Source organism: Lissotriton vulgaris, chromosome 11, assembly GCF_964263255.1.
Source record: "Lissotriton vulgaris chromosome 11, aLisVul1.2, whole genome shotgun sequence".
Classification (NCBI taxonomy): domain Eukaryota; kingdom Metazoa; phylum Chordata; class Amphibia; order Caudata; family Salamandridae; genus Lissotriton; species Lissotriton vulgaris.
In genome coordinates, this window is record NC_141699.1 from 95,444,407 (window position 1) to 95,458,202 (window position 13,796).

The 13,796-nt window shown below is 44.3% G+C and overlaps 1 protein-coding gene across 1 annotated transcript in view; it reads left to right on the plus strand.

Moving 5' to 3' along the window:
- Positions 1-289: 289 nt before the first annotated feature.
- The window catches only part of DDX51 (DEAD-box helicase 51), a 171,939-nt gene continuing 158,432 nt past the window's right edge, over positions 290-13,796 (plus strand). The window contains exons 1-4 of the mRNA XM_086942761.1: positions 290-921; positions 3,434-4,235; positions 11,502-11,652; positions 11,976-12,121. Of these exons, the coding sequence (XP_086798887.1) occupies positions 899-921; positions 3,434-4,235; positions 11,502-11,652; positions 11,976-12,121 (1,122 nt within the window). The 5' untranslated portion in view covers positions 290-898. The remainder of the gene's footprint in view (positions 922-3,433; positions 4,236-11,501; positions 11,653-11,975; positions 12,122-13,796) is intronic.

The window sequence follows — 13,796 nt, forward strand, 5'->3', positions numbered from 1 at the left end:
GCGAACGTCAGGCGTCACTATAATGCCATTTACGAGGATGTCCTAGTGACGCTGTGGCCTGACTCTAAAATGGACGCCATTAAATGGCCATGCACGGCACTATTCTTTGTAATACAAGGCCGGCAGTTCCGGTGTTTCTGCGCTTATTAAAATGCTGAAGTTTTAACTGGGGATATATTTTTTTCACATTTTTATAACTTGAGGCTTATTTTTTCAAATCAACTTGGTGCCTTTTGCTCTGACAATGAGGTGATGTGCGCTTATGTAGTCCTCTTTCTACCCCCTCATTAAGTACACGTCATCTAACTGCGACTGATTTGCTCAGTTTACTGTAACATGCTGTTTTCCCAGGAGTGTGTTTTGAGTGGTTATGTCAGGGAAGGGATACAAGATTGCAGGCAGATAAGAGCGCTTGGAAGGGAAGTGTGGTAAGGTAGGAAGGGAGAAAGCGGAGCGTGAGGGGGCAATAAATAGACTAGGGAGATAAAAAGACGGAGAGAAGGATGGGGTATGTAGCGACGTAAAGAAGGAATAAAAAAGTGGTAGCGAAGGAGGATAAAGGGAAAAGAATGAACAGGCGGCAATAAAGTGGGGAAAGAAGCACGAAGAAAGGGTGCCGGGGCAGACAAGGAAGAAAGAGGCAGGCAAAAGCGGAAAAAAGTTGCTGGCATATAAGCGAGATAGTAGAAGAGGAAGGGAGAAATAGAGAAAAAAGAAAGAGATTCACGAAGAGCAGAAGGAAAAGCCCACACGGGAAACGAAAAGGACAGATAAAAGGAACAAGGGAAGACAAGGAAAGAAGAAGTTACTGTGGCGAGGAGCATTGCTCTTAACGAGCACGTTTTAGGGAGGGAGGGGTGAACAAGTGGTCAAAGTCTCAGCACACATCTTCTTGACAATGGCTCTGTTTGTCGTTAACAGGTAAATACATCTTTTATGCTATTACAATTTTTTTTACCTTAGTATTTGTCAGTTTTCTGCTTTGAGACGGGTTAGGTTGTATGCAGACCTCTGTCCGCGATTGCGGACTTACCTAATAAACGGTCTGGATCTCCGTGGCAAATGACTCCCCTGATCCTTGTAAGTGGGGTTACATTGGCTTTTGTGGAGGTGTGGCGGGTTGGTCCCCTGTGGCAGTGTTCATAGCAGGGTGGACATTCCAGCCTTCTAGTCTAATCTATTAAAGTGTTAATTGCCTTATGGTTATACCTTTGGATGCTCTGCTGGTGGGGGTATTACAGTTAAAGGTGGGCGCAACTTGCACAGTTATGTAAAAACGGAGCAAGATTCTATAGAGTTCTGTGAGTGCCGGAATTTTGGCACGTTGCGTAGATTTTTAGAGCCAGAAGCTTGTTCTGCGCTGTAGAGGATCTGGTTTTCTGTATGCAAGGGATGTCCTCTATTTTTTGGGCTTGTGTAAGATTTGTTCATGCTACTGGCCAGATAGTAATTCTTCTTTTGAAGGAAGAATCCTGGTCACGTGTTAGTACTCCCAGGCCGTGGCCCTCCAGCCATTATATCTGTGTGGTGGAAGGCTGTAACTAGTCAGTGGCAGCTAACCGTTGGTCTCTGTGCATCAGCGAAAATCCACCAGTGAAAAGGCCAGAAAATCACATCTAGACAATAAATATGTTGTTTAACACTTGAGGACTTGCAGGTTCTGTATTAATGACATGGGCTCTGTATGCTTTAGATTTGCAGGAACAATGCCTTCAGGAAGAAAAACATTTATTATATCATGCATGATTGCCACTTCTAAGGCAAACTCTTTCAGTTTGCAAATCCACTATCAAGTGTCTGGAGGAGATTTCGAGTGTCTAACATTAGCAGAATTGCCAGAAGCTCATCCTGCTTTACCAATTGACATTCAATAAAGGAACGGATGAGTTTGTGCTTTGTCAGCAGATCCTGATTTTTGCACTTGTCTCCCGATAGTTCTGCATTTTTGGCTTAAACAGCTACAGATTTATTGGCCAGATGCTCTCCACTTAAGCAGTCATCAGTTCATTGGCAAGTACTCATAAGCATGGAATCGTTGCCTGAAAGTTAACATTTTCTTTAAAAGCCTATTTCAGCGTACTCATTACTGACTTCTCTTTTGGCTTGCCGTTAGTTTGTTTACTTCTTTAATAAAATAAATACAGTTTTGCACTTTTTAATTTCACATAGGTCCTGCAAGTCAGGAATAAGTCTTTTTTTGTTTTGTTGCTTCAGCCCCTGCTGTCGAATCGTGCACATTGAGTCCTCATGAGCATCAGTGGTAATACTGGCCAGTGTTTGAAAGTCTTTCGAACTTTTCATATTTACAGTGCCTTTCTTTTTAAAAATCGATTTAATTACATTTTAAAAACAGATAATTTATAGCTAGTACAATGTTTTCTCGATTGGAGCATATTTTTTCTTTTTTATTATATGGAATTGTGTTTATTGTGCTGCACCTTTAGAGTATGCTTTATCCATTAAGTTGTTGAGGTGCATGTCAAAATATGGTGGGTGAGGGTAGAAAAGGGAAGGAGTGGTTTGTATAACATGTATCCTAAAAGTATGATAATCTTTGATGGAGCTCATGCTCGATGTAAGAATTCCATAGCTTATGTTAAACACAGTGCCTCACCTTTGACGGGTATTAGCCAAAGCAAGGCATTGCTTCCGGTTTGAGTGTTGGCAGCAAAAAGCGCTGACATTTTTTCTATATTTCCCTGATGCCAAAGGTTGCTGTTGGAAATCACTATTGTATACCCTAAACCTTCATTGTTTCAATATATACGTTTATCAAGAATCAATTTACATTTTTATCAGTGAGCTATACATGGGACTGCACGTCTCCTTTTGGTCAGTTCAGAATTCTGTAATAACAATAGTGTTTCTGCAAAATGAGGAAAGGGAAATTGGATTCCAGTCCACCAAGGGTTGAGCCATGCCCAATATTCTTTATTTGCGATTTCCGTTGCATGTAAAGTAGATAATGCAGCAAAGTTCAATTATCAGGCATTTCTTGAAGTGCATATCGTTTGGTCCTGCCCTGAAAACTGAGTTGAAGGAATTGTGAGCATTGGACCTCAATAGATCTGATTCTGTTGTATCTGTTAGAAGTAGTGTTGGGTGATCAGATGTTCAAGTACCCAATCTCATTTCAAGTAGTTAGGAGCTGGTTGCTCTGGAAACCCCATTCCTTTACCCCCGTAGGTATTGCACATGGTATAACAGAGTTTAAAATTAATGCTTGCAACCACCAGAAACCAGAGGACTCCTTTGATCTGTCGGTCACAGGTTTAAATCAACGTGATTGACAACTCATCATTTAATTCTTCCAAGATCGATAAGCTAGTTCACATTTTGAAGTGGGTATAAAATATTAATTGTAAAAAACTTTACATAAAAAACTTTACAGTGCTACAAAAAGAACCAAATGTCATTTGTTAAACATTTACAGGTTCCTCGATGATACTGTCAAAGATGTCAAGGAAGACAGGTCCCAGGCTATGCTGCAAAAAGTTGTTGAACGGGCAAAGGCCAGACAGTTGGAAAAGCAACGGGCTTCAGTTGGCGGGCAGAAACAGGCAAAATCAGAAAGCAAGGTTCTCATGGATAATTCTGCAAGCCCGGCGCAGGAAGAAGTGAGAAAGGGAATATGGGGCAAAGAAAAGAGCCCTAGCATTGTGAAGAAGAAAAAGTCTAGGATTGAAGAAGGCGAAGAGACACCCAAACGAGCACAGACTTCTTTGTCAGATCCCAGTGAAACTGAGAATGATTCAGCGCCGAAGGAAGCAAAAAAGATAAGACCGAAAAGTGAATCCGAACTGGTACCAGAGGATGTAGCCAAAGATGACAAAGAACTAATGGAGGCAGAAGTGGGAATAAAGGATGAAAATAAAAAGACGAGAAAGAAAAGGAAGTCTGGGCTGGGAGAAGGGGATGAAGCAGGAACAGAGAAAGAAGTGAAAAAGAAGAGAAAGAGGAGAAAATCAGATCTAAGCCTGGAGGATGATGAAGCAGATGGGTATGAAAAAGGGAAAATGAAGAGCAGGATTAAAGATTCCAGACAGGAAGAAGGGGATGAATCTGATCAATCGGAGAAGGAAGAGAGTGATGGGGTTGGAGAAAATGGGAGCCAAGAGCTGAAATCATCAAAGGCTGAAGAGGAGGATGACGATAAGCAGGATGTAGCTGCAGGAACGGACTCCGAAATCAGCTCCCTCGTGCTTGGAGGATTCGAGAGGAAAGCAGTTCAGAAGGTAATTAAGATCATATTTCCGCATTGGTGGAAATATGAGTGGCACAGGCTTTCGTGAGAAGATCTGGAATGTGTTTGCATGAAAGGTAGATGTAGCCTAATTACGTAGTTATTGCTGATGAAAGGGACTTGCAGATAAACGCAGATGGAGAGGTGAATTAATAATAAGTAGTTTGTTTGATTTATTTAAAATATTTACAATAAAAATCAATAAAAAGAACAGCACTGGTAGTGATCATTCAAAATATCAATAGAAGTGTATACTTTAGATGATCAACAGTAGTTTAAACGTTTTTAGGTCGAGCAGACGTACTCTCAATGCGTGAGCATTGAGAGTGTCTGCTCCAGACCTAATATGGCCCGTATTTAGGAGAGTGGACACGACTCAGACGCGCGCTTTTGCAGTCTCAGTTTTGACCGCGGGAGCACGCGTCTGAGCCGCGCTTGCGCAGATCAACTCCCAGCCCCTGCTCACACACAGCCAGCCCCCACCCCTCTGCATGCATGCACGCACACACACACAGGCGCGCGCGCGCACACACACACACGCTGTCCCCCCTCCCCCCTCCCCCCTCCATACACACAGACACGCAAGCACGGAGCCCCACTCACCCGGACTTCTACTCGTCCCGCTCCGGGGCTGCTCACTCCGACGTAATACAGGCACAGGGACACCGGCACTCCGCTCCTTGGCTTCCCGGGCGGACGCCGGCTGCACGCAGGGCTCTCCTCTCTCTGCACCGGAGCCATGCGCCAGCCACTGCAGCCTGCCTCCTGGGAAGCTCCGGTCGCGTGTCCGGCCCCGCCCCCGTCCCAACAAAGGTTGCCTGGCTTCCTGTTGAAGCCGGGCTGCGGCGGTGAGTTTGCTTTCGTTACAGTGGCGGCACCTAAACCCATATAGGTTGCAGGACAAGTGGAAGCAGGAAAAAAAATGCAGCTTTGTACTTAGCTGAAACGTGACGGACACAAATAATAATGAAACAGACCTCTTTTGTTTAATTTTACCAATTTCATTTGGCAAACGCTCCTTTCATAAAAGCTAGGCCAGCTATAAAATATTTTTAGGAAACTTAAGGCAATTACATTACAAGATTTAAAAAACGAGTCACTAGACAGATGTGAAAATGTACACCTCTGCCACTGTGCCTCCCTTTTCTGCCCCTGTGCCACACTTTTCGGCCGCTGTGCCTCTTTCTTGTGCTGCGGTGGCTCTCTCTTGTGCTGCTGTCTCTCTCTTCTGCCGCTGTGCCTCTCTCTTGCTCAATTGTGCCTCTCTCATCCTCAAGTGTGCCTCTCTCTTCCTCAATTGTGCCTCTCTCTTCCTCAATTGTGCCTCTCTTCTGCCGCTGTGCCTCTCTCTTCCTCAACTGTGCCTCTCTCTTCCTCAATTGTGCCTCTCTCTTCCTCAATTGTGCCTCTCTCTTCCTCAATTGTGCCTCTCTTCTGCCGCTGTGCCTCTCTCTTCCTCCATTCTGCCTCTCTCTTCCTCCATTGTGCCTCTCTCTTCCTCCATTGTGCCTCTCTCTTCCTCCATTGTGCCTCTCTTCTGCCGCTGTGCCTCTCTCTTCCTCCATTGTGCCTCTCTCTTCCTCCATTGTGCCTCTCTCTTCCTCCATTGTGCCTCTCTCTTCCTCCATTGTGCCTCTCTCTTCCTCCATTGTGCCTCTCTCTTCCTCCATTGTGCCTCTCTTCTGCCGCTGTGCCTCTCTTCTGCCACTGTGCCTCTCTCTTCCTCCATTGTGCCTCTCTTCTGCCGCTGTGCCTCTCTCTTCCTCCATTGTGCCTCTCTCTTCCTCCATTGTGCCTCTCTCTTCCTCCATTGTGCCTCTCTTCTGCCGCTGTGCCTCTCTTCTGCCACTGTGCCTCTCTCTTCCTCCATTGTGCCTCTCTTCTGCCGCTGTGCCTCTCTTCTGCCGCTGTGCCTCTCCCTTCTGCCGCTGTGCCTCTCTTTTCCTCCATTGTGCCTCTCTTTTCCTCCATTGTGCTTCTCTTTTCCTCCATTGTGCCTCTCTTTTCCTCCATTGTGCCTCTCTTTTGCTGCTGTGCCTCTCTTTTGCTGCTGTGACTCTCTTCTGCCGCTGTGACTCTCTTCTGCCGCTGTGCCTCTCTTCTGCCGCTGTGCCTCTCTTCTGCCGCTGTGCCTCTCTTCTGCCGCTGTGCCTCTCTTCTGCCGCTGTGCCTCTCTTCTGCCGCTGTGCCTCTCTTCTGCCGCTGTGCCTCCCTCTTCTGCCGCTGTGCCTCCTTCTTGCGCCACTGGGCTGCCCTCTTGCGCCACTTTGTCTCACTCTTGTGCCGCCATTGGTTACAGACCCCACAGCTGTTGGTGCCTGTGTGAAGGGGACAGGGGACAGAGTACATGTACTTTTATATGTCCAGTTTAAGGACTGGGAACAAAAATAGGTTTCGTCTTTAGAATTAAATGCATTTTATTATGCTATGTTACTGGTCCTTTTTTGGTTTTTGAGCTCTGTGCGGTATGGCTCTGAACTATCTGCTATGTGTTTTGCAGTAGTACCGTGTGCTGCCTGTACTGAGGGTTGCTGCACAGTTCTGGTATATACACATCAAGTAGGTGAGGATTAGTGTGCAAGGGTTTTGGTTCTGCAGTTGTATTGGTTTTATGTGTGTGGTCTTCAACACTTGTTCGTCTTCACAACTCTTAGATCCTTTATTCTCTTCTGTCATAGCTCCCCTCTCTTTCACCCTCCTTCTTTTCAATTCTCTACACCCCTTTCTCATTTTTTTACACCCTCACACACACTGCACACTCACACACACTGCACCCTCACACACACAGCACACACTGCACCCTTACACACACTGCACCCTTACACACACTGCACCCTCACACACACTGCACCCTCAAACACACTGCACCCTCACACACACTGCACCCTCACACACACTGCACCCTCACACACACTGCACCCTCACACACACTGCACCCTCACACACACTGCACCCTCACACACACTGCACCCTCACACTGAACACACTGCACCCTCACACACACTGTACACACCGCACCCTCATACTCTGCACCCTCACACACACTGCACACACTGCACCCTCACACACTGCACACACTGCAACCGCACACACTGCACTGCACCATCACACACACTGCACACACTGTATCCTCACACACACTGTATCCTCACACACACTGTACCCTCACACACACTGCGCACCCTCACACACTGCGCACCCTCACACACACTGCGCACCCTCACACACTGCGCACCCTCACACCCTGCGCACCCTCACACTCTGCAATGGAACATACACTCCAAATACCACTCAGTGCCACATAACACTGTATATATCTGTCGTCCTCCCTCTATCTATCGCCCTCACTCTATCTATCTATCTATCTATCTATCACATCACCATAGCATCACTCAGCTCCACCACAGCATCACTCAGGGGCACCACAACATCACTGTGCGTTACCACAGCATCACTAAACGCTCCAGCATCACTCGTCGTCACCACAACATCAGTCAGCGCCACCACAGCATCAATCTGTGCAACCATTCAACAACAACTGGTTCAAATGTGTTCTCTCAATGTTTCAAACTTTATTACAAATGTCACAAAAATATGTTAATATTTCACTTCTGTTCTTGGATTTTCGTCACAATAAAATACAATGAACATAATCTTCACAAAAGTTATTTACAAAAGCATTTGCCATTATAAATTACAATAACTTTTATTCAAGTATTAATTATTAAAAAAAAGACATTTTTATTTGTAATATCAATACATCTAAGTCACGTAAATAAAACACATATTACATTACAAATGCTATAGGTGTCACATTTGCGAAAGGTAAAACTATTAGCATTGTAAATGACGAAGCTATTAATTTTGCTATTTTCAAAACCAACACATAAATAAAAAAATTGTCATTTACAATACCAATAGCTCAAACTTTCCTAATGCGAGACCTATTGCATTGCAAATGCTTGTTGTACATCTGTGAGCAAGTAACAGAATAAAATGGATTAGTCCAGAGTCCTTGGAAGTGGGCGGGGCAAGTAAAATGAAGCATATTATTGTTGGGACTGACCAAGGATATGACTATTTCCTCAGTCAGAGGGCGACGATCAATCTGTTGTTTGGGCAGGTAGGTGTATTAGCCCTTGGCGTTGTTTTGCTGCCTTTATGGGTGCCTTTTCCACACCTAGAATATACTTGACTGTTCTGGCAATGGAGCTTTGATCTGATGAATTGAAGGTCAGGATAGCTTCCCTACAGATGCACACCACTTGCTGTTTCCATTAAGGGCGTAGAAATCGAAGAATTTCTAGGATGGTTTCGCAGAGGCAGATGGTATGGACCAGGTTTTCGACTGCCAAGCCACATAACCTACATACAGGCTGTGTATCTTGCTGTCCTAAGCCAAGTCTTGTTGAATGGTTGTGACAGGAAGCCGCGCAGTCAGCAGGACAGAAATTGATGTTTTATCTTGGGGTTTAGAGCTTCCACAAGGTACTGCTGAGATCTAATGGATGTGTAGCTGTTCAATGTGACTCGGGCATGTGAGTGTTTTGCTAGGGCTGCTCTGTCTTCAGTGATGCTGAAATTGTAGATGATTTTGATACTGATTTTTTTTGAATTGGTCTTAGCAACCACAATTCCACCAGGCCTAGCAGTTCAACAGTATCATTAACATGTTTGTGACAAGGCGAACATGGCTTTTTTGCAATCTCCTCCCAGACATAGTAATTAATGGAGTTGTGCTCTGAGTATTTTAGCTTATAGCAGAAGGTGATGAAAGCTGCTTCTCTTGCGCGGGATTGCTTTATTAGCCCAAACTCTAGCCTGATTTGTTCTGGTGAGGTGCTTTGGGGGGAGACGAAAGATTCGCCTGAACATCCGAACCAAGGTTTTATCCAGGACCGAAGTATCTCTACCTCTCAGCACTTCACAACCAGAGACTAGTGTAGCTACCAATTTTGCTTTAGTGGTTTCCAGAATCTGGATAATAGGAGGGCCTGCTTCGGTGTCTAAACATGCCTGCAGCGAGAGAAACCCTTTCTTTACGATCTCCTCCTTGTGAGACTCGAAAGAGGTGTCACTTTCAAGTGTGAGGCTGAGGTATTTGTAGCTGTCTGATTTGTAGCTGTCTGTTTCTTCTACACGCCTCCCCCCCCCCCCCCCCAAGGTACCAGATGGTCTTCCCTTTAAGGGACTTTTTTTCCAGATATCATTCTTTTGGGATTTTTGCAGTTTATTTTCATTTAGTTGCTTTCATAAGACGCTCCATCCCGACTCGTGTTCTACCTAGTATCACCAGGTCGTCGGCATGGAGCACGTTACATAGCTGAGCAGACCCTAATTTCAGGGCAAGCAAGTTGGTGGAAGAGAGTATTGGCGGAAGGTCAGCATGAAATAAATTGAATAGCAGTGGTGCTAATACGCACCCTTGTTTGAGCCCTCTGGTTGTCAGGATGGCTCTTGAGAGATTGTCTCCATTCCCCAGTTTGATCCTTACCCAAGTGTTGGAAGATTGGGGTTTCTGTCGCTCTCCGGAGGTAAGATGGGATTTTCCAGGTCTTCCATTTTTCCTATATCTTATTCAGTCCACTCGATCAAAGGCGGCCTGAAAATCAATGTAACGGATGTAGAGGGGAAGCTTTGAGGCTCTAGAGTGGTCAAGTATGAGCGAAAGGGCTATTATATTTGTCATGGTCCCGGTATTCCTGGTGAACCGTGTTTGGTTACGGGGGATGATAGAGTTCGAGTCGTTCCAGTCCCTGAGGTGCTCAAATAGGACTCCGGCATAATATTTAGCTTAATTATCATTCAGGACTGTCAGTCTGCAGTTTCCTGGATCGAGAGGTGAATTAATATTATATGTTGGGAAAAGGAAAATGGTGTTATGCCAGGGGACGTGGAATCTAATTGTAATCATAAACAACAGAATAGGAGTTTTGTAAACCATTGTATGATATAGGGAGTTTCATCTGTGTACTGTTGTCTGTAGAGAATGAAAATAGGTTGTCAACAGTCGTAGGTAAAGTAGGATTAGAATCTGTGTACCTTTCAATGTAGTGGAAGGTTGAACTCTGCGTATTGTGCTGTTGGTGAGACAGTACTCTTTTGAGTTAAATGTAGGGGTGCGTTCTGGATCTGAACATACATGTAGTAATCTGGAAGGCAGTAAGGTATCTGTATTCCAAATTCATGTAGCCTTGAGATGAACCTGTGTAAAGTTGTATCCTGGGGAGAAGGCACTCCTACTAGATTCCTTTGCAGTATGAGCGAGATTTGAAAAGGACAGTATACTGAATCACTTATCCTTTAGCTTTTGAATTTTCATAAAAAAATAATATGTTTAATGGAGAAGTTAACTAAGACCACCACCCTCCCCCTGTAGCAACAGCCATTTTCTGCCCATAGGCACCATGGTCTATCCAGGAGCAGCGAGTTGTTAGGCTAATGTCTAATCCAGGTGGAAAAGTGTAACTTCAGTGTAGTTGTATCCAGGGCAAAAAAGGAATCCTAATAGTTTTATCCATGGTACAACAGGAATCTGGACACAGTCCCATTGAGTGAGAGGGAGGAATCTGAACGTAGTCTTATTCATGGAGAAGGGAATCTGGCGCAGTGTTACCTGGAAGGACGGCAGGGAAGAGGAATTGAGATACATTTGTATCCAGAGAAAGAGCAATGAATTGAGATATGATTTTTATCGAAGGAGAGCTAGGTGTTCAGCACACCGACTTGTACCCCGAATAGCGAAATGAGGATATAGCTGATTTGTAGGAATAAAGGAATCTGATTACTATCTTATTTAAGGAGAGCAAGGAATCTGGATTCAGTTATATGAAGTGGAGAGTAGAAATCTAGACACATTTATGTGCAGATGAAAGTGGGAAAAACTAAGATTGTTTTTAAGCCCTGACGTGAACTTTCAAATTATGAGTTGAAGAAAAGTCCATTAACTAATTTGTGCCATGCAGAGTGATAGTGTAATGGATGGTTAGTTGCCTGCAGCTTGGAATCTTTATATAGTTCCAAGCACTAAATCCGAGCTCCCAGAAAGTCTTGAAGATCTGACCAAAGAAAAATAAAATAGTAATTTTTAATAGTCACAGAAGACTTCTAGGATTTAATTGAGATTAAGTGAGAAGTGCTACTGGTGTCATCTTATTGGATGCCTGAACCTCAAATGGCCACTCTTGCACACTTGTGGGGCCTGCCATCTTTCTCTCCCTCACTCTCTAAATTGCTTGCAACTCTTTTTGTCTTCCAGGTACAACGGGTTTTACCCCACTGGCTCTCCCATCCTAGTCTGGTTCAAAAGGATATTAAGCAGCACTTGGTTCCCATCCATGAGGTGCCAGGAATCCATCCCAAATTGTTGAAGAAACTCCAAGCAAACCAGATCCATTCTTTTTTTCCAGGTATCCACTTTGCATCAAACTCATATATTGTCTTCTAGCTTCACTCGCATTGATATGCAGATTGAAAATAATTGGTGTTGAGGAGAACTTACCGGTATATCTAGAAAAGGGCATGCCTCATGTTAGACATGCTGATAACTCTGCATTTGCCGTGTCGGGCTTTCTGCATTGATGGCATTGTAGAAGTTAACCTGATCCATCTCTTGTGGAGACTACTCCAGCAGTGTTGTTTCATTACTATTTCCACCCTTCTTTTTTCATACATCATTGCTCCTGGTGAATTTGCTCTCATGCTCCATTCTTGCTGCTCTACTTTTACTCAGTGCAGGCGGAGGTGATCCCGGCCATCTTGGAGAGCACCTGCCACGGGTTTTTAATCGGAAGAGGTGGATACCGCCCCAGCGATCTCTGTGTTTCTGCTCCCACTGGCAGTGGAAAGACACTGGCCTTCGTCATCCCGGTGATACAGGTGAGTTCAGACTTTTCGAACAAAGGGAATCTATGCTCAACCCATACAGTCTTGTTTTTAGCTGTGATCTTCTAGAAAACTAGATTAAGTCATTGATTGAATCCCACCCTCGTTACAGCTTCTGCTGTTGTGGGTCCCAAATCCTCGCGTTGGAACCCCTGTGATCAAATTGTACCAGTCAGTTTCCCACACCTCTTTAGGAGCCACTCATGCTGGTGCCTGGGCATTCTGCCAGTGTCAGTCCTCCCTGTGTGTTTGAATCCTGGGAGGGGGAAGTGGGGGGGGGGGGGGGGAGGTTTCACCATCCTGCTAATGAGGTGTTTCCTTCAATAGAACACAAAATTATGCCACAGCAAATGACTTGGGAAGAATGTGTATCGCTAATGATTAATTAAACCTCCTTTAAATGTGTTTCTTTGTAACTCGTGGTGCATTTAAGTACGTAAGTGGCCTATCTTTGAAGTGAGCAGTCTCTATACTGAAGTAATGTTTCATCACTCAAAGATCTGGTGTTCACTTAAATAAGACCCCTTTGGGTAAATATATGGGTGTGTAATTGGAAAACAAAGCTGCTGCTGTTTGACACACAGAATAAGAATGTAAAATCTTTATTGACACAACCAATTGCAAAACCAGCTTTACATTGAAGTGTCAGTTTTCTTTGCTGAACGAATGTTGCATCACTCCGAGACCAGGTGTTGATTAAGATGAGGTCCCGGTGGGTCAGTTTGGCAGTGTGTTGTTTCAGCTTGGATCTGTTGTCTGACAACGAACACACCGAGCTAAACACAATGATTGTTGCTGTCCAGTACTGTACGTGGCCGCTTTAGAAATGTGCAGTCCTAAGTAATGTTGCATCATCCAGGGACCAGGTGCTGCTTGTGGTCCCCTCTGTGGAATACTGTGTGGGTATGTCAGTTCAGAGTAGATGTTAGTTGGACAACAAATAACAAACGTACTTTAAACAGATGTATTCCGCACTAGAAGTAAAATCCTAAACCAAACGTTTCCTTACATCTTTCTAATTTTAACGTCTCCTACTCCACAATGCCCCCTGACATCCTATGTGCATTTTCTGTTGTATTGCATAACTATATAGCAAGCATCTCAGTCCCAACAATTGAACAACACACAAGTAGAAAATGCATCAAAAGCGTTGAAATCCTAAAACGGGTGTCAACAGAGCATACTTTTTAAGTCCACTCACTAACCGGGTACCATAGAGCATATTCCCTGGTTACCAGAGGAGGCTCACACTGTTAGTTACCCTCTGGCAAACCCTGTTCATCTTCCCCTTTCTTCTCTTCACGTAAAAAAGGTGAACCTACCCGTTTATGACACATTCCAAGGAAGACTATTTGTATCTTTTGGCATCACAGGCTCCAGCTATTCATCTCCTACTGAGCTGTGGATGAGGATGCGTACCTTGTTGTCTATGAAGCCCGGGTTGCATTGCTGACCTATTGCAAAGAAAAGGGGCTCCCTGATACCAATGTGAAGTACACCTAGACAGGGAAATACATTAATTTGAATAGTTTCAGTTTCAAAATGCTTTATTCGGTTTGTACAGGTACAACCATATAGCAACATTCATAGATACAATTGAAGTCACTTTTGGAGGGTATTAAAGAATAATGAAACATGCTAAAAACAGAATACATTAATACTTTAGTAC